This window comes from Gorilla gorilla, chromosome 2 (genome assembly GCF_029281585.2).
Source record: "Gorilla gorilla gorilla isolate KB3781 chromosome 2, NHGRI_mGorGor1-v2.1_pri, whole genome shotgun sequence".
Classification (NCBI taxonomy): domain Eukaryota; kingdom Metazoa; phylum Chordata; class Mammalia; order Primates; family Hominidae; genus Gorilla; species Gorilla gorilla.
In genome coordinates, this window is record NC_086017.1 from 52001807 (window position 1) to 52029710 (window position 27904).

General features: G+C 46.3%; 1 protein-coding gene across 10 annotated transcripts in view; it reads left to right on the forward strand.

Annotated features, from left to right (window-relative positions):
• Positions 1 to 27904, forward strand: part of TRAK1 (trafficking kinesin protein 1) — a 211902-nt gene that overhangs the window by 84318 nt on the left and 99680 nt on the right. For all 10 annotated transcript variants that reach the window (XM_055381357.2, XM_055381356.2, XM_055381359.2 and 7 more), the window contains one exon: positions 27456 to 27650. Coding sequence is in view for 4 of the 10 variants with exons in the window: in XM_019024011.4 (XP_018879556.2) it covers positions 27456 to 27650 (195 nt within the window). In the remaining 6 variants the exon portion in view is untranslated. The remainder of the gene's footprint in view (positions 1 to 27455; positions 27651 to 27904) is intronic.

Here is a 27904-nt window from a genome sequence, read left to right on the forward strand (position 1 = left end):
CTTACTGATAGGTTGGTCCATCAGAGTGCTCTGGGAAGGGTTGTGGAGGTCTCACCTTTTAAACTGCTGTGATACTGACAACTATGTGAACACCAGGGTTCAGTGGTGTTTCTATTTCCAGAGGAGTATCTTGGAGGACCTTTAAGTTTTCCTTTCCTCCCTTCTTTTCATTTTTTTTTCTTCTCACCCTCTTCTCTCCCCCATCTCTCCTTCCCACTTTCTGCCTGTTTCCTCTCCCATCCCCTCCTCCTCACCCCGATATCTCTCCTTCCCCTTGCTGTCTCCTTTCTTCTCTTCCTCCATCCCCACTCCCCTCCTTTCTCTGCTTCTCTCCTGCTCCTCTTCCTTGAAGAAACAATGGCTTTCTTTTTTTTTCTTTTTAATAATTATACAACTGAGGTGGATCTAGGTTGGTGACGCCTTTAGAAGCTTTGCAGCATTCAGTAGAGCTTCTTAGGTACAGGCAGCAGGCACGTCATGGGTCGTACTGGATTAATGTTCTTTTGTGCTTTTCCAGCACATGGAGGAAGGGAAGTTGGGCCTGTGGTCAACTGACCCTTTCCCAGTTGAGTCTGCAGGTTGTGAGTGTGCAGTAAGCCTTTCGAATTATTAGCTGGAGTTAAATGGGAAGGAAGAGGTGAGGATATCAATAACGTGAAGCAGGAAGGCTGAAGACCGTGAGTTCTGTGGAGGGAACCTGACCTGCGGGAGAGAGGGAGGGAGAAAGAGAACAGAGAGCTCCAGCTAGCTCACCCTTTGGGGTGACTGGAAGCTGCCTAGAAGGTGGTTTTGCCCTAATTTACAAATTTACTGCCCTATTGAGGCCTTATCTGGTCCAGGCTCACTTCCTACTCTGCTACCTTCTGTCACGGTGTTGGAAAAGAAGGAGCGCCTAGCAGGGTGGGCCTTTTGAGCATGGGAGTCCACAGTGTACCCCTTGGAGCCCAGTTGCAGGCAAAGCAAGATGGACAGGTGGTTTCATCCAGAATTGGGTTTTGCCGTATGGGTGCCATGAAAGTCCCACGAGAGTGAGGGAGTCCGAGCCTTAGGCACCAGCGTTGCTGGAGCCAAAGGGCTGGGGGATTCCAGCTGGACAGGAAGGGGGCGGTAGAGGCCCTGCAGAGGAATTGAGGGGCTGGGGGTCTCCATGGAATAGCGGGGATAACTGAGGGAGGGCTACTGAGGGAGAGCTGTGGGGGAAGGGGGTTGCAGTCAGGGAGGGGGGTATCTAAATTCCAGATTTCAGAGGTGGCCTGGGTGTGGCTGGCAGAAGTGGCATGTGATAGGAGGGCCATGGAGGTCCCAGACTTGAGAGCTGGGAAGTCAGGTGGTGTCAGGTGTAGGGGTGGCAGTGGCAGCCTGGATGAGTGGCTGCACTCGGTGGAGAGGACGGCCGCCAACCTCTACCGGGGCGGAGTTGCTGATGGGTGGACGAGTGGCCATAGGCGGGGGTGACCCAGCTGGATGGCCTGAGTCTCAAGCGAGCAAAGATTTTTAAAGGCAAATGGGAGAAAATGAGAGGGGGAGGTGGCCCAAGGAGCCAGAGGATGCCGGCACCAACTCCAGACCTGAGTGCAGCAGCTCAGAGCAAGACCCTCATCTTGACCTTCCAGGAGGTTTAAACCCTAGTTTGATTTTGACCTAGATGATGGAACGTTTGCGTGGTACAAACTGAACCTTCTTAGTGGGAGAGATGGAAATGGTTGGAAAGACGATGGTGAGCTAAGCCTGTGGGCAGGGGCCCCTCCTTCAAACCCCAGCCACGCAGAGAGGGAGAGTCATGCTGAGGGGCCCTGACGTTCTTCTCTTAGTAGGAATTCTGTTCACTTTCCCAAACCAACATGTTCGGTTTCAGCTTATCTGATAAATATAATTATGCTGTTTTGTTCAGCTTTGAAAAATCCTGACCGTAGACCATTCAGGTTGTCATACCTTCAGGTTTGAACTCATTGCCCAGTGCTATTTTAACTGTTGTTTCTCCCTATTTATGTGAGTAGAAATGAGAAGGGGCAAAGCTGACTTTGTGACAGTGCCTGGAAGTTTTCTGTGCTCAGTGTCTCTTCCTTTGCCTTTAATTTGAATTCAGGCTGCCTGGGATGTGCGGTAAAGAATGGGCCTGTCCAGGTGAGGATGCAGCTCCACCTAGTGGGCCAGAGATGCACTAGCAACAGGAGACAGGTTTTTGCAACTTTTGGAATGGATTGAAGGAAAGGGGAGTTAATCGTAGGAAGAGGCTGCCAGGGTTAGGGCCAGTGGCTCACACCTGTAATTCCAGCACTTTGGGAGGCCAAGGCAGGAGAATCACTTGAGCCAAGGAGTTTGAAGCCAGCCTAGGCAACATAGTGAGACCCCCATCTCTACAAAAAATACAAAGCTTAGCCGGTGTGGTGGTGCATGCCCTGTAGTCCCAGCTACTTGGGAGGCTGAGGTGGGAGGATCACTTGAGCCCAGGGTGTAGAGGCCACAGTGCGCCATGATTGTGCCACTGCACTCCAGCCTGGATGACAGAGCAAGAGACCTTGCCTTTCTTAAATAAAAAAATGGTGACAGGTGAGGCAGGTAACTTTAGTTGTGTAGAAGAAAAGAAATCTTCTCCCATCTCATCTTTTCTCCTGCCTTGTTCCATCTACCTTTATTCTCTTCCCATCCACTCTGTTTACTGGAACTAATTCCAGAAGTAGTTTTTGTAAGGGACGGTGTCATTATAGCCAAATGTGGCCATGTTTTTCTTGCGTAGACTCATGTAAGGAGATTCTGATGGGGGTGTAATTTCATTCCCATGTAGTGAACTTTATTCGAGCTGTCAGTGATTGTACTTTACAAGACTTTATTTATTTATTTTGAGACAGAGTTTTGTTCTTGTTGCCCAGGCTGGAGTGCAATGGCACAGTCTCGGTTCACTGCAACCTCTGTCTACTGGATTCAAGCGATTCTCCTGCCTCAGCCTCCCCAGTAGCTGGGATTACAGGCACCTGCCACCACACCTGGCTAGTTTTTTTGTATATTTAGTAGAGATGGGGTTTCACCATATTGGCCAGGCTGGTCTCGAACTCCTGACCTTAGGTGATCCACCCGCCTCAGCCTCCCAAAGTGCTGGGATTACAGGCGTGAGCCACCACGCCTGGCCAACTTTACAGGACTTTAAATTAGCTGTGTGCTAGTCAAGTGTTGCTGTAGGAGTGCTAACAGCCTCCAAATCCTAGTGGTTCCTACAACATTTATTTCTTGCTCACAGACATGGGTCACCTGAGGATTGGCTTTATTTGTCTCTTATTTGGGGATTTGGGCCACAAAGTTGGGACCTACCTAAGGACATGTTCTCCTCTGGGCAGAGGACAAGAGCTCAAGAGGACAGACCCAACCACGCCACACAGGCATGCTTAGAGCCTCCCACTGGACATGGAGTTATGCTGGCCACAACGAGTCATGTGGCCCAGCCTGAAGTCACAGAGTTGTGAAATATTTTGCCCATATTGGGCAAATAGTGAACCATAGCAAGAGTGATTCAGGAAGGATGCAGGAAGAATTGTGGACAAAGTGAACAGCTTAGAGTTTAGAATATTCTTAGGTGACAGGAGTGGCACTGAATGGCCGAGGTACATTAGTTGCTTTCAGGAAAGCCTCGTGGTGCCAGTCACCTCTGAATTATTGGCTTCTTCTATTAGCCCTGCTTGAAGAGGGGAAGGACATGACTCTTAGGGCCTAGAGCAGGAGTTGGCAAACTCCTGTAAAGGGCCAGAGAGTAAATTTTTTAGGTTTGCAGGTCAGAAGGTCTCTGTCTCAACTGCTTGTCTCTGCTGTTGCAGCACATGAAGCAGCCATAGACATTCCCTAGAGGAATGGGTGTGGCTGTGTTTGGGAAACATTTTTCTTTATGAAAATAGCAGAGGGCTGGGTTTCCCCTTAAGCCATAGTTTGCAGACTCCTGGCCTAGACCTTCAAGGAATGACCTCTGTCATGACACCAACTTAACGGTAAGAGAGAACCACCTCTTTTTAGTTGGGAAGCCAAATAGTATTCAAAGAGCTGTTGGTGAGTCCAGCAATCCTCCACCTATTTACTCCGCGTTATTAAGCTGTAAACAGTCGTTTCAGGTCATTGAAAATCCAGGCAACCAAAGCTTATTGTTCTTAAGTATTAAATATCACGTACTTATTTATTTATTTTTTGAGATGGAGTCTCACTCTATCACCTAGGCTGGAGTGTAGTGATGCCATCTCAGCTCACTGCGACTTCCGCCTTCCAGGTTCAAGCGATTCTCCTGCCTCACCCTCCCGAGTAGCTGGGATTACAGGCGCACACCACCATGCCTGGCTAATTTTTGTATTTTTAGTAGAGATGGGGTTTTGCCATGTTGGCCAGGCTGGTCTCGAACTCCTGACCTCCAGTGATCCGCCTGCCTTGGCCTCCCAGGGTGCTGGGATTATAGGCGTAAGCCACTGTGCCCAGCCAAAATCTCATTTTATCTACCTTACCCTATCTTCAGAAGAAATGTCTGTTAAAGGTATTAGAAGCTTCTTTTACCTTGGGCTTTCCAAACAGTTGATGTGGAAGGCAATTTAATCTTTCTCATGGATTCAGAGTTATCTTTTGTGATATCTTCTGTTTTCCAGAGATTTGCTGATGTGTTAAGGGTATGGTACTGATGCTGGATGTTTTGCTCATTAGCCCAGCAAGGTCAAGGTTCTTGTCTCATGACCAGGGAGAAGTAGGCACACGGACACTCAGAGAGAGGGGTCCTGAAAGCAGGTTGCTGGTTCTCCCTTCACAGTTGAATACAAGGACTTCTCTGTCTGCTGATGGGTCTGTGCTCCCTATTTGTATAAGGTGTGAGTTTCTGGCGGCTCTACCCCGACCTTCCAGTGTGCATGCAGGCCCCTAGTCTGAGCCATTCCACATTGATTTATTTCCCTTACTGTGCATGTGTTAAGGGACTGAATTTTTCACTGCTGGTATGTTTAGGCAAGCCTCCTGTGCACAATGACCTGGGCAGCTCGAAAGTTCTCCAGGGACCCTCCCCTGTCTGCCTAGGAGAGTTCTCTGCTTCCTGCCTCTATCAGGCAGTGTGCTCAGCAGGACTTACTTTCACATTTCTTGTGATTACATTTTTTCTTGTAACAGCTTCATTGAGATATAATTCATGCTTCATACAGTTCATCCATATAAAGTGTATAATTTAGTGGTTTTTAGTATGTTTGTGGGGTTGTGCAATTATCACCAGTTCAGTTGGTGAATCTGTTCAATTTCAGAACATTTTCATTCACCCCCCGAAAAGCTCCTTTCCCTTTAGCAATCATCCCTCAGTCTCCTCGCATCTCCCACAGTGTGGCTGCATTCTTTTTTTTCTTTTGAGATGAAGTCTCCCTCTGTCCCCCAGGCTGAAGTGCAGTGCCGTGATCTTGGCTCACTGCAATCTCTGCCTCCCAGGTTCAAGAGATTCTCCTGCCTCAGCCTCCTGAGTAGCTGGGATTACAGGTGTGTGCCACCACACTTGGCTAATTTTTGTATTTTTTTTCTTAGTAGAGACAGGGTTTTGCTGGGTTGGCCAGGCTGGTCTCAAACTCCTGACCTCAAGTGATCTGCTTGCCTCAGCCTCCCAAAGTGCTGGGATTACAGGCTTGAGCCACTATGCCTGGCCATGCGTTCTTAATACGCTTTCAAAGATTTCTACTGTCATTGTTCTTGATTCCGACAGGCTTGCCCCTAACCTTGGAGAGCAGTGGTGGGGGATCGTTCTTGAGTGGTCATCGATGCTATTCGAGTGTACACTTAACAGACATTTTATGGCTGGGCTCGCGTCTGTGATCCCAGCACTTTGGGAGTCTGAGGTGGGAGGATCACTTGTGCTCAAGAGTTTGAGACCAGATCCAGGAGGAGTGGTTTCAACATGGCCGAAAAGGAACAGCTCCAGTCTGCAGCTCCCAGCGTGAGTGATGCAGAAGATGGATGATTTCTTCATTTCCAACTGAGGTACTGGGTTCATCTCACTGCAGCTTGTCAGACAGTGGGTGCAGCCCGTGGAGCAGGACGGGTCATCACCTCACCCAGTAAGCGCAAGGGGTCGGGGAATTCCCTTTCCTAGCAAAGGGAAGCCATGACAGATGGTACCTGGAAAATCGGGACACTCCCACCCTAATACTGCGCTTTTCCAATGGTCTTAGCAAACGGCACACCAAGAGATTATATCCTGCACCTGGCTTGGAGGGTCCCACGCCCACGGAGCCTCACTCACTGCTAGCACAGCAGTCTGAGATCAAACTGCAAGGCAGCAGGGAGGCTGGGAGAGGGGCGTCCGCCATTGCTGAAGCTTGAGTAGGTAGACAAAACAGCCGGGAAGCTCGAACTGGGTGGAGCCCACCGCAGCTCAAGGAGGCCTGCCTGCCTCTGTAGGGAGGCAGGGCATAGCTGAACTTCTGGGGGCACTTCTGGGGGCAGGGCATAGCTGAACAAAAGGCAGCAGAAACTTCTGCAGACTTAAATGTCCCTGTCTGACAGCTTTGAAGAGAGTAGCGATTCTCCCAGCATGGAATTTGAAATCTGAGAATGGACAGACTGCTTCCTCAAGTGGGTCCCTGACCACCGAGTGGCCTAACTGAGAGGCAGCTCCCAGTAGGGGCCGACTGACACCTCATACAGCTGGGTGTCCCTCGGAGATGAAGCGTCCAGAGGAAGGATCAGGCAGCAACGTCTGCCATCCTGCAATATTTGCTATTCTGCAGCCTCCGCTGGTGATACCCAGGCAAACAGGATCTGAAGTGGACCTCCAGCAAACTCCAACAGACCTGCAGCTGAGGGTCCTGACTGTTAGAAGGAAAACTAACAAACAGAAAGGAATCCACACCAAAACCCCATCTGTACGTCACCATCATCAAAGACCAAAGGCAGATAAAACCACAAAGATGGGGAGAAACCAGAGCAGAAAAGCTGAACATTCTAAAAATCAGAGCGCCTCTTTTCCTCCAAAGGAATGCAGCTCCTCGCCAGCAATGGAACAAAGCTGGACAGAGAATGACTTTGACGAGCTGAGAGAAGAAGGCTTCAGACGATCGGTAATAACAAACTTCTCCAAGCTAAAGGAGGATGTTCAAACCCATTGCAAAGAAGCTAAAAATCTTTTTTTTTTTTTTTTTTTTTTGAGACAGAATTTCGCTTTTGTTGCCCAGGCTGGAGTGCAATGGCTCGATCTTGGCTCACCACAACCTCCGCCTCCTGGCTTCAAGTGAGTCTCCTGCCTCAGCCTCCCAAGTAGCTGGGATTACAGGCATGTGCCACCACGCCCAGCTAATTTTTTTGTATCTTTAGTAGAGATGGGGTTTCTCCATGTTGGTGAGGCTGGTCTTGAACTCCTGACCTCAGGTGATCCACCCGCCTCGGCCTCCCAAAGTGCTGGGATTACAGGCATGAGCCACCACGCCCAGCAGAAGCTAAAAGTCTTAAAAAAAGATTAGACAAATGGCTAACTAGAATAAACAGTGTAGAGAAAACCTTAAATGACTTGATGGAGCTGAAAACCATGGCACGAGAACTATGTGACGCATGCACAAGCTTCAGTAGCCGATTTGATCAACTGGAAGAAAGGGTATCAGTGATTGAAGATCAAGTGAGTGAAATGAAGCAAGAAGAGAAGTTTAGGGAAAAAAGTAAAAAGAAATGAACAAAGCCTCCAAGAAATATGGGACTATGTGAAAAGACCAAATCTACGTCTGATTGGTGTACCTGAAAGTGACTGGGAGAATGGAACCAAGTTGGAAAACACTCTTCAGGATATTATCCAGGAGAACTTCCCCAACCTAGCGAGGCAGGCCAACATTCAAATTCAGGAAATACAGAGAATGCCACAAAGAAACTCCTCGAGAAGAGCAACTCCAAGACACATAATTGTCAGATTCACCAAAGTTGAAATGAAGGAAAAAATATTAAGGGAAGCCAGAGAGAAAGGTCGGGTTACCCACAAAGGGAAGCCCATCAGACTAACAGCAGATCTCTCTGCAGAAACTCTACAAGCCAGAAGAGAGTGGGGGCCAATATTCAACGTTCTTAAAGAAAAGAATTCTCAACCCAGAATTTCATATCCAGACAAACTAAGCTTCATAAGTGAAGGAGAAATAAAATCCTCTACAGACAAACAAATGCTGAGAGATTTTGTCACCACCAGGCCTGCCTTACAAGAGCTCCTGAAGGAAGCACTAAACATGGAAAGGAACAACCAGTACCAGCCACTGCAAAAACATGCCAAATTGTAAAGACGATGGAGGCTAGGAAGAAACTGCATCAACTAACGAGCAAAATAACCAGCTAACATCATAATGACAGGATCAAATTCACACATAACAATATTAACCTTAAATGTAAATGGCCTAAATGCCCCAATTAAAAGACACAGACTGGCAAATTGGATAAAGAGTCAAGACCCATCAGTGTGCTGTATTCAGGAAACCCATCTCACATGCAGAGACACACATAGGCTCAAAATAAAGGGATGGAGGAAGATCTACCAAGCAAATGGAAAACAAAACAAAAAAAAAAACAGGGGTTGCAATCCTAGTCTCTGATAAAACAGACTTTAAACCAAAAAAGATCAAAAGACACAAAGAAGGCCATTACATAATGGTAAAGGGATCAATTCAACAAGAAGAGTTGGAGACCAGCCTGGGCAACATAGTGAGACCTCTTCTTTATTTAAGATAAAAAATAAAAATATAATAATAACAAAATAGACACTTTATGTGCACTGGAGTCTTGTGTATAGTGACTCTAGCACCTGAATAATTACTTTTTAAAATTATAATGTTGTATTTATTTATTTGTATTCTGCTTTGTAGGTTGTCCTTTGGAATTTTCCACATTTTGAATTTATGTTTGTGTTTATTGGAAAATTGGTTCAAGTAAATGTGGAATCATTTTACTGTCAGGGTATATTTGTTTTTCTTAACTGCATATTGTCAGACTAATATTTTTTGGATGAGTTTGAAATCTTTTAATATCCAGATGATCTCATTTGATGTTTTGAAAAAGTAACCATTGTTCATTTTTAAACAGAATTTCCTGTTCAGGAAATAATTTAGATTAACAGTAAAACAGATGAATGCATTGAATGGTAGAGGCACAGTTGGCATTGTGATTTCATGAGATTTTGTGCTATTAATAAAATAAGTTTTCCTAATGTGGCACTTAACTTTTCCAGAATTTACCCCTTGATTGCCAGCTAACTTTGCTTGTCCCCTAGTTAGAGCCACCTTTGAAGGGGAAGACAGGACAGGCAGGACAGGGGGAGGGATGTGGGCCTTGAACTCTGGCAGCTGCTCAGGCTACCTTGAAAGCCTTACAGAGTCTAATCATAAACATTGGGTAGAAATGTTTTTGGACAACAGAAAGCAAGTCTAAGAAATCAATTATTTGGGCTGGGCGCAGTGCCTTATGCCTGTAATCCCAGCACTTTGGGAGGCCAAGGCGGGCGGATCATGAGGTCAGGAGATTGAGATCATCGTGGCCAACATGATGAAACCCGTCTCTACTAAAATACGAAAATTAGCCTGGTGTGGTGGTGCGTGCATGTAGTCCCAGTTACTTGGGAGGCTGAGGCAGGGGAATTGCTTGAACCCAGGAGGCGGAGGTTGTAGTGAGCCAAGATTGTGCCACTGCACTCCAGCCTGGCGACAGAGCAAGACTCCGTTTCAAAAAAGAAAAAAAAAAAGAAATTAATTATTTAAAAACAGGAAACTTCATCTGAACTCCCAGATTAGAACAGTAAAACCCAAGAGGTTGGAGGGAGATGGGTGAGATTAAGTGCAAATAGATTATTCTATTTTTGCTGTGGATAGTTAGGAAAATACAGGTTAGCCTCTTAGCCTGTAACCTCTTGGTCTGTTAACCTCTTTGCCTGTACAGATAGTACCTTTAAAGGTAACTATCTGTATCATTAAGGATTAAGTTTGGCTGTATAGAACAGTGGCTTCACATTATAGAATTTATTTTTCTCTAAAGTATAAGAAGTTCAGAGGGAGACTGCGCAGTACTGGTGCAGCCCTGCTGTCCCCAGGGTCCCATGCTCTTCCTGTCCTTCAGTTCTACCATATTAGATGTGGTTTCCATCCTTAAGGTCATGTCACATCTAAGAAGGCTGCTGAAGCTCCAGCCATCATGTCTGAATTCCAGGATGTAGGGAAGGCAGCCTTTGAGAAAGGCTCGCACACCAGTGCTTTTATCTCATTGGCCAACACTTAGCCTTGTAGTCTCATTTTGCAGCAGGGGAGGCTAAGAAATGTAGTTTTTCCATGGGGCTCAGAGCTTTGATACTAAGAAGAGTGTGGATAGCAGATGGCCACCATGTGTCTACCATGTCTCCTTGACTATAATTAAAAATATGATGCAGGCTGGGGGCAGTGGCTCAAGCCTGTAATCCCAGCACTTTGTGAGGCCAAGTGAAGTGAATCCCTTGAGCTAGGAGTTCAAGACCAGCCTGGGCAACATGGGGAAACCCCATCTTTACTAAAAATACAAAAAATTTGCCAAGTGCGGTGCTGCCTGCCTGTAGTCCTAGCTACTTGGGAAGCTGAGGTGGGAAAATCACCTGAGCCCAGGAAGTTGAGGCTGCAGTGAGCTGTGATCGTACCACTGCACTCCAGCGTGGGTGACAGGAGTGAGACCCTGCCTTTAAAAAAAAAAAAAAAAAAAAGATTCAAACATTCAACATTAGCATTCCCTAACCTAACCCACATCATGACCCTGACAAGAAAACAATGGTATTTGCATAGCATGATGGGTAAATTATGGAAGTAGTTCTTAGCTGATGGTCACCCCGGACACTACCTGGCACCCTCCATTCCCAGCACTGCTTGTGGAAGCTCTGTTCTAAATCACTAGAAGAAAAAAGAATCTGGTAGCACATACTCTACAATGCAAAAGACAGCAAAGTGATGAAACCTCCAGAAGTTGAACCACCAAGAGGCATGACAATAGTAAGATGAGTCTTGCCCAATTTGACCATAATGCTCCTGTTTGAAGGCAAAGTCTCAGAATGGGTCAAAAAGTGAAGCTTTATCTATGTGCTTTGCTTAAGAAATTCTCAAAGTATGCAAAAGACTGGAAGTTGGGCTAGGAGAAAATTTAGAGAAAGAAGAGTTATAAGGAGGGATTATTTAATCAGTGAGGTCAGGATCTTTGGGGCCAGGGGCAGGCGTGAGTGGTGGTTAGGATTTTGACCTCCGAGTTCAGGCTCTGTTAGAAAACCAGTTCACTATTTACAAGCTATGTGATGTGGGTCTAGGTATTCAACTTCTCTGTGCTGTAGTGTATTCATTCTTATGTCAAACGGGGATAAATGTTAGGACTCTTAGGAGGATTAAATGAGTTAATGGATGTAAATGCTTATAAGTGCTTATGGTACCACTCCATAAGTGTTTACCATTATTACTGATGTATTTGTTATCATTATAAGAAAGTGCAGCTGGATCCCTGCATAACTCCATCAAACCCAATAAAATCCAGATGGTTCAAAAGGTGATTCAAAGATGTAATGTTGGCTGCTACCCTAGGCACACTGCCTGTGAATTAGCCCTGCTCAGCAAACAGCAGTTAAAATAAAATAGAAAGAAAAGATATAATGTTAAAAATTCAACTGTAAAAGTGCTAGATGAAAATATTGCTGGATATTTTACTAATCTTGAGATGGGAAAGTCCATCCTAAGCATGGTATAAAGGCTAGAACTATAAGGAAAACGACTGATCGCTTTGAGTGTGCAAAATTAAACTTTACACAGGCATTCTTTAACTATGTATTTGTTCCTGAAAACATTGTGTGTGTTCATGAACACGTATGTTTATTGCGGCACTATTCACAATAGCAAAGACTTGGAACCAACCCAAATGCCCATCAATGATAGACTGGATTAAGAGAATGTGGCACATATACACCATGCAATACTATGCCACCATAAAAAAGGATGAGTTCATGTCCTTTGTAGGGACATGGATGAAGCTGGAAACCATCATTCTCAGCAAACTATCACAAGGACAGAAAACCAAACACCGCATTTTCTCACTCACAGGTGGGAATTGAACTATGAGAACACTTGGACACAGGATGGGGAACATCACACACCAGGGCCTGTCATGGGGTAGGGGTGGCGGGGGGGATAGCATTAGGAGATATACCTAATGCTAAATGACCAGTTAATGGGCGCAGCATACCAACATGGCACATGTATACATATGTAGCAAACCTGCACTTTGTGCACATGTACCCTAGAACTTAAAGTATATATATATATAAACTTTGTGTGTGTTGCAAAATTGGACGCTAAAAATACCAGGAGTAATGCAACTTTGTAACCAGAACACTTATGAAAACTGTCCATGTGGGGATAACTTGAATAGCCCAGACAGGCAGTTCCCGGCTGTGGCTGGAGCCACACAAACAATAGAGGGAAAGGCTGTGGGGGGTGTGTGTGTGTGTGTTGAGGGGTGGGGGTTGATGGATCTGGGCTTCTGGGGCTTCTGCTAAGGTGGGCACAGGAGAAAGTACAGCCCCCTGCAAGCCGAGAGCCATGCAAGGCTGAGGTGCTCCTCTCTGGGGATGGAGTCCTACACACAGAGCTTTTTAAGTTCCTATGAAGTAGTCCTGAAAGGGTTCCTCCTGCCTTTGCAGCATAAGAGCTGAAGGGCTTTTTCCCATTGAGGGTTGTAAACATTCACACTATTCTGACTTCCCTTGCCCAATTCAGCTTCATGTGTTGAATTTTGTTGTCCTGGCTGAGCCCCTTGCCTTTTATAGGTGGGGTGTGAGCTTTGCCATTTGACAACCAAGCTTTTTGTGGCCCAGGAAGGAGTAGAGGAGTAGAAGACAGAAAAGCAAGTGTTGCCTTGTGTATTTTTGTGACCAGGAGAAGGGCATCATTTTGGCAAAAGCCCCAGGTCTCCCACAGGTGTTCAGTGAAGGTCCTGGCCGCTCTGCTCAGTGTTTGTGAGGGTTGATTTTCCCAGTGCAGGGCACTGCAGGTGCTTGTGAAGAACCAGATGGCTGCTCATTCCATTCTGCAGCATTTATTCAGTGTCTGCTCTGGCCCTGAGCAGACCCTGTCCTTGCCCTCTTGGAGCTGTGTAGTCCAATGACAGAGACTGCTGGTAATCAATCACTAAATCAGTGACTACAAATTGTGATGGGTGGAAAATGCCAGGGGCCAAGGGGGTAACTTAGCCCACCTATCTAGGGAGGTGACCCTGAAGAAGTCAGTCCATCTGGGATCAGAGGGCAAAGGGGTGGTTGGCAGGGAAGGGAAAAGTGTTCCAGACAGAAGGCCCAGAAGGAGCTGTGAACCCAGAAAATCTGAGACAGTGAAAAAAGATTTGACCTAACTGACTCCATCTTGCTCTTAACCTCCAAGCTGTCCTTATTCATTCCTGGACACAGGTAGAACCAACTTTGGGAGGAACTCATAGTTTAGCTTTGAAACAAAGAGGATACCAGTCCTTTCCCAAAACAAACCTCCTTATTGTCCATGGACTAGGCTGCCTAAAGCCACAGGATTAGAAGTTCTGATAATCTTTTTTTTTTTGAGACGGAGTCTCACTCTATCGCCCAGGCTGGAGTGCAGTGGCGCGATCTTGGCTTACTGCAAGCTCCGCCTCCCAGGTTCACATCATTACCCTGTCTCAGCCTCCCGAGTAGCTGGGACTACAGGCGCCCACTACCATGCCCGGCTAACTTTTTGTATGTTTAGTGGAGACGGGGTTTCACTGTGTTAGCCAGGATGGTCTCAATATCCTGACCTCGTGATCCTCCCACCTAGGCCTCCCAAAGTGCTGGGATAACAGGTGTGTGAGCCACTGCACCCAGCCCTAGTTATGGTAATCTTACTAAATTCAAAATGCATCTATTTTGATTAAACCCATATTATTGTCTTATTTATTAAAAATTACACGAAGATCATTCTGTTTTGGGCTGGGTTTATAGTTTTGTAACCCCTATGACAAAATTTGATACCTTATATAGTATTTTACAGGGATAAGTATGAAATTTGCCAACACTTGTTTTGAAAGATGCTGTGGGCTGACATCTTTTTTTTTTTTCAAATATAGAAAAGAGTTTTCACACTTCCCGAGCTTCTCCCCTTTTCAGGAGACTGGTTTTCAAAGCACTTTTCTGTACCAGGTGTGTGTCTTCTCTGGTCAAAAAGTAGCCCCTACTCCAGAGTGTACTAAGACTCCAAGGAAAGTTTGGGAAGAGGAATTCCATGAACCTAATGGTAATCTAATCCCTTTCCTCAGCTCTTACTTTTTTTTTTTTTTTTTTTTTTTGAGACGGAGTCTTACTCTGTTGCCCGGGCTGGAGTGCAGTGGCGCGATCTCGGCTCATTGCAACCTCCGCCTCCTGGGTTCAAGAGTTCGAGACTAGCCTGGCCAACATGGCAAAACCCCGTCTCGACTATAAATACAAAAATTAGCTGGGTCAGCTACTTGGGAGGCTGAGGCACAAGAATCACTTGAACCTGGGAGGTGGAGGTTGCAGTGAGCCGAGATTGCACCACTGCACTCCAGCCTGGGCGACAGAGCGAGACTCCATCTCAAAAAAAAAAAAGGAAAAAATTAAAAAGGTCAGGAGCGGTGGCTCATGCCTGTAATCCCATCACTTTGGGAGGCAAAGGTGAGTAGATCACTGGAGCTCAGGAGTTCGAGACCAGCCTGGACAACATGGCAAAACTGTGTCTCTACTAAAAATACAAAAGTTACCCAGGCTTGTTCACACGTGCCTGTAATCCCAGCTACTTGGGAGGCTGAGGCACGAGAATCTCTTGAGCCTGGGAGATGGAGGTTGCAGTTAGCCAAGATTATGCCACTGCACTCTAGCCTGGGTGACAGAGTGAGACTCTGTCTCAAAAAAAAAAAAACCAGCTAATTTTTTGTTTGTGTTTTTTTTAAAGAGATGGGGTCTTGCTATCTCCTAGGCTGGAGTGTAGTGGCATGGTCACAGCTCACTGCATCCTCTAACTGCTGTGCTCAAGGGATCCTCTTGTCTCAGCCTCCCCAGTAGCTGGGGCTACAGGTGTGTGCCACCACGCTTGGATTTTTAATTTTTTCTTTGTAGAGATGAGGTCTTCCCATCTTGCCCAAGCTGGTCTTGAACTTCTAGGCTCAAGTGATCCTCCTGCCTTGACCTCCCAAAGTGCTGGGATTACAGGCATGGGCCAGCGCACTTGGCCTAACAATGTCATTTTAAAAAGTATTATAGGCCAGGCGCTGTGGCTTATGCCTGTGATCCCAGCACTTTGGGAGGCTGAGGTGGGCGGATCAGTTAAGCCCAGTTCAAGGATGTAGTGAGCCATAATTGCATCACTGCACTTCAGCCTAGGTGACAGAATAAGACCCTATCTCTTCAAAACAAAACATAATATTTGCCATTTAACCATTAAAAAAATTAATTTTCTTAGAAGCATTGTTATTCTACTCTACTCTCTACTCTACTCTACCCCTACCCCTACCCCTACCCCTACCCTTCTTTTTTGAGGCAGAGAGGCAGAGTTTCACTCTTGTTGCCCAGGCTGGAGCGCAGTGGCATGATCTTGGCCTCTGCCTCCTGGGTTCAAGCGATCCTCCTGCCTTAGCCTCCCAAGTAGCTGGAACTACAGGTGTGTGCCATCACACTCGGCTGATTTTTGTATTTTTTAGTAGAGACGGGGTTTCACTGTGTTGGCTAGGCTGGTCTTGAACTCCTGACCTCAGGTGATCCACCGACCTCAGCCTCCCAAAGTGCTGGGATTACAGGCATGAGCCACTGCACCTGGCCAAAAGCACCGTTTTTCTTTTATAGAGACGGGATCTCACTGTGTTGCCCAGGCTGGTCTCAAACTCTAGGGCTCAAGTGATCATCCTGCCTCGGCCTCCCACAGTGTTGGGATTACATATGTGAGCCACTGGGCTGGGCCCATTTAAACATTTTAAAGGGTATAGTTCAGTGGCGTTTAGTACATTCAAAATGTGCACCCATAACCGTTTAGTTCCAGAACATTTTCATCACCCCAAAAGGAAACCACCTCCCCATTAGCAGTCGCTCCACATTGTCCCTTTCTTTCCCTTAGCCTCTGCCAGCCGCTGATCTGCTTTCTCTCTCTGTGGACTTACCTGTTCTGGACATTTCATATTAATGGAATCATTCAATATGTGGTCTTTTGAGGCCGGCTTCTTTCACTTAGCGTAATATTTTCAAGGTTCACCATGTTGCAGCGTATATCAGTACTTCATTGCTTACTGTGGCTGAATAATACTCCAGTGTATCTACACATTTTGTTTATCCATTCATCTGCTGATGGGTGTTAGGATTGTTTTTATCTGTGCTACTAAGAACACAGGTGTATAAATATCTGTTTGAGTTCCCACTTTCACTTCTTTTGAGATATAAGCAGTGGCAGGAATTTGCTGAAGTGAAATTGCTGCAACATATGGTAATTGTGTTTGACTTTTTGAGGAACCTGGTTATGCATGTTTTTAACTTTGTCACGTGTACCGTAAACATGCTTATGAATTTTACACTTCAGATTGTTTTTATTCCTTTCTTAGATTTAATCCCAGGTGCAATTACTGGTTTAAGGACCATGGACACATTTTTGGTTCTCTAAACATACTGTCAAACTGTTTACTGCAAGTGTTGTTCCAATTTACACCAGCTCCATCTGTCTAAACACTAGTTCAGTTGTGAGCACTTTAATTACATTCGTACAGCACTGGATATTTTCATGTAAAATAATCTTCCCTTGGTTATTTAATAATTGTAGCATGTAACATACTTAATTTTTTTTTTTTTTTTTGAGACAGAGTCTCCCTCTGTTGCCCAGGCTGGAGTGCAATCGTGCGATCTCAGCTCACTGCAACCTCTGCCTCCTGGGTTCAAGCGATTTTCATACCTCAGCCTCCCAAGTAGCTGGGATTACTGGCGTGCACCACCACGTCTGGCTAATTTTTGTATTTTTTGTAAAGATGGGGTTTTGCTGTGTTGGCCAGGTTGATCTCGAACTCCTAGCCTCTAGTGATCTGCCCGCCTCCGCTTACCAAAGTGCTAGGATTACAGGTGTGAGCCACTGTGCCCAGCCAACATATGCTTTTAAGAGAAGTTACCAAGACTATTGGAGATCAAAAGTATTTTATCTTTTTATTTCCTAGCAAAACAAATTCAAATCGACAGTAATAGTCTATTTTTTGAGTATTCTCCTGGAGATTTAACTCTGGGCTGAACTTATACACGTTAACTTTTACGTTTAAAATAAATTTGTGTACAATTTTTGCTTTGTGTTTTAATATTAGAATCAATCTAACACTAATAACCTGTACTGTAATTATCGCCTGTTTTTTTTTAGTTGTGACATTTTGGGGCCTCCGTAACAGGATCTTTCCTCCCTTTCCTTTGCCCTGCCCTTCTTGTCCTTTCTTGTTGAGCAACAAACTGGCATGCCCACGTGGAATGCGCCACATTCAGTTGCCCTTTAGCCTCACGTCGGGCACCCTGTTTCCAAACACGGCTGAGTTGGCTGGATTGGCTGTCTCTGTGTGACTGCTTCTTTGGGGGTATGTGTCACCGGGGCTGGTGCATGTATGTGTGAGTAGATGGTAACTCGGTACGTGACACCAGGCTATGTGGAATTCAACTGTGTAATTTTGTGTCCGTTTTCTTAGAAAGCGTTTCTTCTGTTGGTAATTAAGGCCATGGCATTCTAGAGAACTCCCCAGTGTTGGTTTTCATTCCTGTCTCTGAAGCATAGTTAGTCTTTCCTTTCCCATCCTATGAGGGTTTCTCTGCTTGTCCTTCTCTCTTCTGGAGATCCCCTTTGCTGTTCACAGCAAGTGAGCTGTCCCTCAGTGGGGAGAGAGGCAGAAAAGGAAGACTTGGACCTATCCCTTGTCCCTTTGTGGCTGGGGTGTGAGCCAGGGTGGAGTCGGGGGTCTTGCTTCCATTTCTGCCACTGCTTAGCCTTGAGACTTCCCCCATGTCTCTGAACCTTGCAGGGCCACAGTTTCCCCTTCTGTCTTTTAGATCTGGGTCTCCTCATTTATGAAATGTGTTCCCAATCCTCATCCTGCACTGCCTGCTGGCTTGTGAGAGTAAATGAAAGGCAGTAATAGATACAAGTGCTTTGCGTTGTTCAGCAAACATTTATTGAACACTTACTAGTTACCAGGCAGGGTTCCAGGTGCTGGGCAAACAGCGGAAAGCGAATCAGCATCTGGAGGTGCTGTCGCTACATCCCGAGGCCTCTTGCATGGTGGGACCTGCCGCAGGCCAAGCACCCATCTCGAGTCTGCTGCTGGTTTGCTCTGTGACATTTGGCCACCTCCTCAGCTTGAACACAGTGTCCTTTTCCATTCAGTGAGGAGATTGCGCCAGTAGTTTTTAGCTCTAATGTCCTCTTTGTAATTTGTGGAATCACAACTTTTGTGGTGTGGAAAGTAATTACTAAGACTGAATCTCTGAAGATGTTCAGCTAGAGCTGTAAACTGCATGGTCCCTTGATAGAGAGGAATTTTCTAGAAGGTTGTCTGTCAGATACCACTTACAAAGTATCACATACATCTCCAGCACCAGTGTGGCCTGTGTATGAGTCTTTATTCCTGCCCTTTAATCCTTATAATTTTAAGAAAATGGAATTGTTTCCAAGTCTGTACAGAATGGTTTCCAAGTGGCTGAGTAGGTGAGGAGTGTTGTCTTGTGAAGTCATTAGAACGTTGCTGTGGGTTTGCAGTCACTGCCATGGGTAATGTGTCATGAGAGAGGGTTATTGCCTCTAGCCAGAACGCCTGCCTCCCCAAGCATAGCCAGGGGTCATGCTCTGCACCCACCTCTCCGATGGCCAAGTGGAAAGTTGGTGGGTAAAGAAATGGACTGGGAGAGGGACAGGGAGGAAAAAAATAAAAAAGATGGACCTCTGTATGGTGGCCACTATTTGATGAGCGGAGGTCCCTTTTCTTGTTCTTTGTCACCTTTAATGTGGTCTGTAGCATTCTCTGAAGTCCCAGAGTGCGGCGCCAGGATGGAAGTCCCAGTGTGCAGACTGGAGGCATGCATGTTTAATCTAGCCCTCAGTATTCAACATTTAGAAATCAGGGACTCTCATAAAAATACAGATCCCTGGTCTCTTGGGTGGAGTCAGCATGTCAAGGACTGGGGGCGTCACCGGGAAGTGCTGTGAGTGGCGGCTGCCCCCCAGACACAGCCCTCAGAATGTGCAACTCTTGCTCTCACTGCTCAGAGAAATTTAGGGTATGAAGAAAGCTTTTCTGCAGCCACTTACCTTTGTTCTACAGATGAAGAAACTGAGTCCCAGGCATATGAACATGTGATTTGCCAGAGTGATAGGATGAAGTTGAGCGGGCAGAACCAAGGCTGGGCGTCCTTTCTCCAAACTCTTGAAACTGTGCTCCTGGCCGGCACCCGGGGCCTCTCAGCTTCCAGCAGGTGGCAGTTGTGGTGCTGGTTTCCTGCCATTGCCTCTTTCTGGCATTCCTTTCCTCCCTCTCCTGTTCTTCTCTCCTCCTTTGCTTTTGCTTGAGCTTTCTCTCACTAGGTTTTTCCTCTTTCTCTCTCCTGTCTTTTAGTCTTCCCTCTCCCCTTGCTGTTTTCTCAGATCTCCTGCCAACTGGGTGAGTGTCTAGGGCTACTTTCCTTCTAGACAGCTCTTCTGCACACTCTGCTCACCTTGCAGCTACTCAGGTCCCTGTTCTCCTGGGCTTAGAGCCCTCAAGCTCCAGCGTGCAGGCACGAGGCCCAGAAACCCTGTTGGAATGATCGCACTCCCTCTCTGGAGGTGGCCACCACTCAGAGCATTTAACTCCTCTGTGGAGGAGGAGGTCCCTTGATCCTAGATAGGCTGACTTCTTCTGAGAGTCCAGAGATCTGTATTTCTTCTTTTCTTTTTTTTTTTGAGACTAAGTTTAGCTCTGTCACCAGGCTGGAGTGCAGTGGCCTGATCTCGGCTCACTGCCCAACCTCTGCCTCCTGGGTTTAAGCGATTCTCCCGCCTCAGCCTCCCGAGTAGCTGGGATTACAGGCACGTGCTGCCACGCCCAGATAATTTTTGTATTTTTAGTAGAGACGGGGTTTCACCCTGTTGGCCAGGATGGTCTCGATGTCCTGACCTTGTGATCTGCCCACCTTGGCCTCCCAAAGTGCTGTATTTTTATTGTTTTTAGAGGGAGTTTCACTCTGTCGCCCAGGCTGGAGTGCAGTGCTGCGATCTTGGCTCACTGCAACCTCCACCTCCTGGGTTCAAGCAGTTCTTCCTGCTTCAGCCTCCCAAGTAGCTGGGATTATAGGCGTCCACCATCACGCCCATCTAATTTTTTTTTTGTATTTTTAGTAGAAACGGAGTTTCACCATGTTGGCCAGGCTGGTTTTGAACTCCTGACCTCAAGTGATCTGCCCGCCTCGGCCCCCCAAAGTGCTGGGATTACAGGTGTGAGCCACTGCGCCCCGCTGAGATCTGTATTTACATGAGGTTCTCTGAGTGTTAAATGTTGGACACTAATTTAGAGCTATTGCCTTTGCTGTAAAATGTAAGCATTGCCTCAGGCACCTGGCAGGTTTTGTGAAGCTGGCATGTCACCTGAGAATCAGTGCAAATCCCTAGATGGAGGAGCCTCCTCCTAGCCGCTCTCTGCAGGTGGGGATCTAGCCCCAGTCAGGTGGAGAATGGACACACCTGCTTCTGCAGCTCTGCACCTTCCAGGTGCCAAGCAGGTTCCAGCACGCTTTCTTCACTCCCTGGTGGCCCTAACTGAAGCCCACATCCTGGGTAGGAGGGTCCATTCCAAATCTTATGCCTTGGAAAAAACCTAGGAAGGGTTATACCTCTGAAGAGGTAAAGAGTCCTTTTAGGTTATTTTACTTTCAAAGTGATGTCATAAGAATGGTAGGTATTGGATTGATATCTGCTGAGCATTTACCATCCCATGGGACTTTCCTCTATGCTGGATAAAGACCTAGGGTGATACTGAGGTGGGTTTGAAAAGACCTTGACACTAGATGGCTCCACCTGCCTCATGTTGCAGGCTGGGCATGTGTCTGTCCTGGATAGGCAGGGGATTCACAGACTAGACCTGCCACCGGCTGCTGCTCTCTCCTTCCCTTGTTCCATCACTCATCTCACACTTACTGTTGCCTGGCAAAGTAGTAAGGGCTGGGCTGAAGGTAAGGTGGATAATTCAAAGCCTTTTCTCTTGAGGGGCTCACAATTAGTAGGGAAGAGCCGCAGAGAATACACTTCTAACATCGTAGTGAAGTCATTTATGTACTGAGAACTGTGGAAGCCAGAGAAGAGAGGTTAAGGGAGGCTTTGCAATACAGAGTGACATTTGAATGATATTTTAAGATGGAGTTTGCTAGGCAGTGAAGGGCATTCTAGGGAGCTAAAACAGCTGGTCTAAAAACTCAGATTTGTGAAAAAAATGTGTTTGGAAAATGGTGAGAAGTTGGTATGCCTTAAGTGAAGGGAAATTGGAGAAAATAGCAGAGGCTGGGCTTGGTAAGAAAGGCTGTTAGGGTGTTGAGTTAGCTGCTTTAACAGAGACCAAAGTAATTGGAACTGTGGCCTCAATAAGGTAGTTGTTTATTTCTTTTACTTTTAAAAGTTCAAGTGGAAGGAGGTCCAGGGTGTTTCAGGCAGCTGAGGTAGCTCTGGTCATTTCCTGGGCATTGCCTTTACTAATTTAGCTAAGCATGGCTCCAGCACCAGGCCAACTCTGCAACTGGACAGACGGAAAGGGCATGACTTGGAAGTTCTGTTACATCCTGTTAACCAGGCATGTGGATACACCTTACTGCAGGGAAAGCTGGGAAACACAGTTTTTAGCTGGTTGGCCGTGGGCCCAGCCACATCTTGGGGGTTGCATGACCAAAAGGAAGAAGTGGCAATTGCATACTGGGAAACACTCAGTATCCTCTCCTGTAGAAACGTAGAGGCAGAATGATGAAGCACTTTATAGGGAGCTGGGAGGTTTTTAAAGAGCAATAGTATGATTTAAAAAGCTCTTTGAGAGAATGAGATGGGAGGGTCATTTGAGGTCAGGAGTTCGAGACTAGCCTGGTCACCACAGTGAGATTCCATCTCTATTTAAAACAAACAAAAAATAAAAAAAAAATAAATAAAAAGCTCTTTTCCAGAAATGGCACCAGCCACAATGTGGCTGGCCACCATGGGGCATTACAGTAACTGGGCAAGGAGGCGATGCCGAGGGGTAAGCCTCCCCTTATGGTTGAGCCTGGCCTTTTGATGGTTTGACAGGCTGGGGGTTGGTGGGATTTTGGGCTGTTGTTATTGCATATCTACCTGAAGCCATGGACCTTTGGGCTTTGGGATTGGTCAGGAAATTGATGCCCTTCATTTGCGACTTATTTGAGAACACATTTTTACTTGTTTACATTAGCTTGTTACTAATGTGAATTGTAACTGTGGGGAAATGGTGACCACAGAGATCATAAAGGGTTCCTTTCCTCCAGGGTGGGCCGGCAGTGTCCATTCACAGCAGGAGCTTGAATAAGCTCCTGTCCTGTGCAGGTCCCTGACCCTCCGTGGTTCTGCAGACAATTTAGTAAATTCTTGCCTCTGCTTCCTGTGCTTTTTTTTTTTTTTTTTTTGTTTGAGATGGAGTCTCGCTCTGTCACCAGGCTGGTGTGCAGTGGTGTGATCTCAGCTCACTGCAACCTGACCTCTGCCTCCCAGGTTCAAGTGATTCTCCTGCCTTAGCCTCCCAAGTAGCTGGGTTTACAGGCGCATGCCACCACACCCACCTAATTTTTGTATTTTTAGTACAGACGGGGTTTCAACATGTTGGCCAGGATGGTCTCGATCTCTTGACCTCGTGATCTGCCCACCTCAGCCTCCCAAAGTGCTGGGATTATAGGCATGAGCCACCGCGCCCGGCTACTGCTTCCTGTGCTTTAAAGGGGAAAATTATTCCAACACCTCCCTAATTTGTGATTATGTTTCATTTTACATGCCTACCACAAGTATGAAGTCTTCCACCTGTTTAGAACAAAAACTTCCTGATGATGACATCCTGGGAATTCCCCAGCATTTCAAGTGCACCCTCCTAGGAGCTGGGTAGCAGGTGTTGGAGGGAAGATCACAGCTTTTAGTGGAACAGCTGAGGCTGCTCCTACCTGATCTGCTGCTTAGTTAGCTGAATCAACTTGACCAACAAGATGTCCCACAGCCCTCGTGCATCCCAGCTTACTGATCTGTAATAACAGGCAAATCTCTGTGTGCCACGTTGCTGGGACGGTGAGACAATGGTCTGGCTTGATGTTTGGCATGGTGAAAGCATTCCTGGGGAATTCTTTTTTTTTTTTTTTTTGAGACGGAGTCTTGCTCTGTCCCCCAGGCTGGAGTGCAGTGGCGCAGTCTCGGCTCACTGCAAGCTCCGCCTCCGGGGTTCACACCGTTCTCCTGCCTCAGCCTCCCTAGTAGCTGGGACTACAGGCGCCCACCACTGCGCCTGGCTAATTTTTTGTATTTTTAGTAGAAACAGGATTTCACCATGTTAGCCAGGATGGTCTCGATCTCCTGACCTCGTGATCCGCCCGCCTTGGCCTCCCAAAGTGCTGGGATTACAGGCGTGAGCCACTGCGCCTGGCCTCCTGGGGAATTCTTGAAGACTCTTCTGTTACGTTTACCTGATGTCAGGCCTTGGATGTGTCCTCGAGGCAAACATGGTGTCTCCTTCCATAGGGGGTCTGTGGGGCTTTTGGCCTTGTGGCCAAGGTCAAGGAGAGCTGCACGGGCCATCTCCATAATCCTATCCCATGTCCTAATTCTTTGGGCCTTTAAAGCATCTGAAAATTTGCTGCTAATGTTTATAAGGGTGGTCACGTCACAGAAAAATCAAATATACAGAGTTTTTTTTTTTTTTTAAAACAAAGTCTCGCTCTGTCGCCCAGGCTGGAGTGCAGTGGCGTGATCTTGGCTTACTGTAACCTCTGCCTCCCAGGTTCAAGTGATTCTCTTGCCTCAGCCTCCTGAGTAGCTGGGATTACCGGCGTGCGCCGCTATGCCTGGCTAATTTTTATATTTTTAGTGGAGACAAGGTTTCACCATGTTGGCCAGGCAGGTCTCGAATTCCTGACCTCAAGTGATCCACCAGCCTCAGCCTCCCAAAGTGCTGGGATTACAGGTGTGAGCCACTGCGCCTGGGCCAGAGTTTTTTAAAAAGGCATTTTTTCATAGCCTTACCTTTTGATACTTTATCTCACTGGTCATATGCTTTAAGGAAAAAGATACCACATGGGCACAAGGACTCACACTGTAAATGGGTTGACCTTCAGCCCTGGAAACATGGAAGGACGGGTCAAGTCTCAACTTTTGAGCAACTGGAAGCATGCTCATAAGTGAGACATTATTCTGAGATTTCTTAGAAGGGACTTTTTTTTTTTTTTTTTTTTTTTCTGGAGTCTGTTGCCTTCTCCACCACCAAACAGCATTGACACCAGATGATTCCAGCCTGTTGTGTGGGTGTGTCATGCGGGAATGTGTTGGTTCCCTGCCTGTTCTACTAGGGATAGGCTGGCACTGCCTTTTGTGGAGCTGCTGTGGAGACAGTTTGACCAGATCCATGTTTAGCCAAGAGATGCTACCGACTAGGTGTCAGCCCTGTTTAACCCCATGTTCCCTCAGTTACATGGTGGCATTTTGTGGCTGTGAGGTCTTTCCTAGAGATGAACTTGCATGGGAACTCACTCTTTACTTGATAGTGAGAAGAGGAAATATTGCTTATTGTGGGCCCATCTTGAGCCTTTGGATGGTGGTTTATTGCTAGTGGGAGATGGGAAGAAATATGAGAAATCTTCTGCCTTGAGGTTGGGCTATTGCTCTGCCTGGGGGAGGACATAGCTTCTGTTCCCAGCAGAGCTTTGCAAAGTGACGGAGCAGGTCTGGTCTTGTTTTTGGCTGGCTGAAATACCAAGTATGCTTGCTGTGACATTTCCCCCATGAGGCAGAGAAGTCCCAGCAGTGAGATAGAGTCCCCCCTCCAGGACTAAATCTCCAACTAAAATTCTGAATGTCCTCACTTTCTCATTTTTAACCCTTTCCTTGACATTTTGGAAAACGATGCTGACTTCCTGAGTGGAAATGCTCTATGGCAAAGCTTTGCATATTGAATTGAGGGAGAGTAGTTAGTACGGAATGGTAGGAAGCTGCGGGAGGGGTGGGTGCTGACAGGTGTTCTCAGTTGGCTCCTGCCCAAAGGGTGATGAGTCATAACTCTACATTCTCTTTTCTCACGAATCCGTATTTTTTTTCACCTGTTGAATGGCCTTCTTATTTGACACAAAGTCTCTGGCATTGCTCTTCTTCCAGGCAGAGGTGTTCCATGTTCTACCTGAGTGAGTACAGGCCCCACAGTTACTGCCTTTCTGCCTTCCTGGCCTTGGCTCAAGCAGGGGGAACAGGGAAGGGACTGGTTCTCCCTGCCGTTCCTGCTTTGGTTCTGCAGTGAATCTCTGCCCCTGGCCCTTCCTGCTCCCTGTGACAGTAGCCTCCCGTGTGGAGCACCCCAGGATCTACTCCCACTGACTGCACCAGTCATTTCCTGTGTGTGTGCAGACATGTACGCATGTGCGAGTGAATGCTCATATGTAAGACTGGGCCTTTCTCCTTTAATTTTATCTTACCGTGTTTAGGAATACCTCATACTTTTGGTTCGTCCTCAGCATCTCCTCTTTATTTTCCCTGCTATTGTGTGGTTTTATTTGTCACAAGTATTTTTTTTTTTTCTCTCCTCTGCCCCTTCTAACATCTTGGAGAGGGATGGAGACTGAAGAGTGAGTTTGGTCCTCCACTTGATCCAGGTTCTTATTTTTGTTTTCTACTTCAAAGCAAGAACTTGGTACTGTGACTTTGATAAGAATTGACCTCAGGCCCAGCAAGATTTCTCATGCCTGTAATCCCAGCACTTTGGGGGGCCAAGGCAGGAGGATTGCGTGAGCCCAGGAGTTCGAGACCCACCTGGGCAACATAGGGACCTTGTCTCTACAAAAAATAAAATTAGCTGGGTTTGGTGGTGCACATCAGTGGTCCTGGCTACTCGGGAGGCCAAGGTGGGAGGAATGCTTGAGGCCCGGAGGTCAAGGCTGCAGTCAGCCAATATTGTGCCACTGCATTCCAGCCTGGGCAACAGAGTGAGACACTGTCTTAAAAAAAAAAAAAAAAGAATCAACCTCAGTAATATTCTTATCTTTTGAATAATTTTTTCTTTGTTGAAGACTCATTCCTAGAACAAAATACCAAGTTAACTCTCCTCTCCTGTCTAGTTGTGTGCACCACAGGCACTTGGTTTATTTATGGGTTGACAAAACCACTGCTGCTCCCATGGGCCGTTTCCCATCATAGGGAATACCTTATGCAAATGGGCTGATACAGTGGATGATGCCAGAATTAGTTGATAGATAATTATCACTCACCCATTAGCACTTATTTAATTCAGTCTCTGTGTTCTGCTTTGATGAGTAAGCACTGGGATAGAGAAGTAGCGTACATATCCTGGTTATGTTTGCCATGTTGTCATGTTTGCATTTTAAAGGCCTGCATTAATGTGCTTTGTGTGAATTGGTTCTCCGTCACAGGCATTAGTATGCACCCCTTGAGCACAGCCTGGGCCAAGAGCTATGGGGTACAGGTGGTGGATCAAGGGTAGCTGTGTATGGAAGTTTGCCCTCTCCCAACAAGATGAGTCAGATACTGAAATACCCACAAGACACTTAATAAGTGTAGTAACTGAAGTTCTGACAAAATGGCATGTCAGTATAGAAAGGGTAAGAGAGATTAATTCTGCTTGGTGTGCTCAAAACACCAAGCTATTCCTTAAAGGATGGGCACCTATTGGTGTAATTGCTGGATGCCACATGAGGATATAAGTGTTTCAAGGGCAGGACCATGACTCTTGTGTTCACCACTGTGTCTCCTATGCCCCTGGTACTCAGGATTCAAATAGACGGATCGATGGAAGGAAGGAAGTGTGGATGAATGAACAGATGAATGAATAAATTAAATGAAGGCAAAATTCTAGATGGGAGGATAGCTTCAATGATAAGAGAGTGGCATGAAGAAGTTAGGCATACTGGTGAAATTAATACTGGTTTGGCTGACATGTAGAACGCTTGAAGGAGAATGGCCAGAGAAAGGGTTAGAGGAAAGACTTAACTCAGATGATAAAAGCTCAAAAATTTTGGCTTTTCTTCCTAAATAGTGGACACTAAACAGCAGGAAACATTTGGGTAGGTCTTGGCCGTAAGCATGCACAATTCAAAGTTTTGAGACTAGAATTTAAATTGGAAAAAGACTCCTGATGTAGCCTTGTCTAGCTTCTTCATGCTGTAGATAAATAACTGAAGATACCTGCCACAGGCTACAAGTTTAGTTAACTAGCAGCAAGGCCATAGCCATTTCTGGGCTCTCATTTCTTGGTTGTCTTGTCTTTAGATGTGTGCAACAGCACCGATCTTCCGGAAGTCGAGATCATTAGCCTGCTGGAGGAGCAGCTGCCCCATTATAAGTTAAGAGCCGACACCATCTACGGTTATGACCACGACGACTGGCTCCATACACCTCTCATTTCTCCAGATGCCAACATTGACCTCACAACCGAGCAAATTGAAGAGACGTTAAAATACTTCCGTAAGTAGTTGTCCAAGTGTGTTGTGATGGCAGTATCATGATCAGGTCTTCTTAGCCATGGCCCCAAATAAGATCTTGTACTGGCTACCCTGTGCTGTGGCTTGCCACCTCTGGAAAGGTAGTCAAAGAAATGCGGCTGTAGGGGTTAACCGCACAAAAGGTCCCAATTTTAAATGTTCTGAATAGAAATTGTAGAGGAGTGAGGACCAAGTAAGATTTTCATTTGAACCAACTTTTTATGTATTTATTTTTTT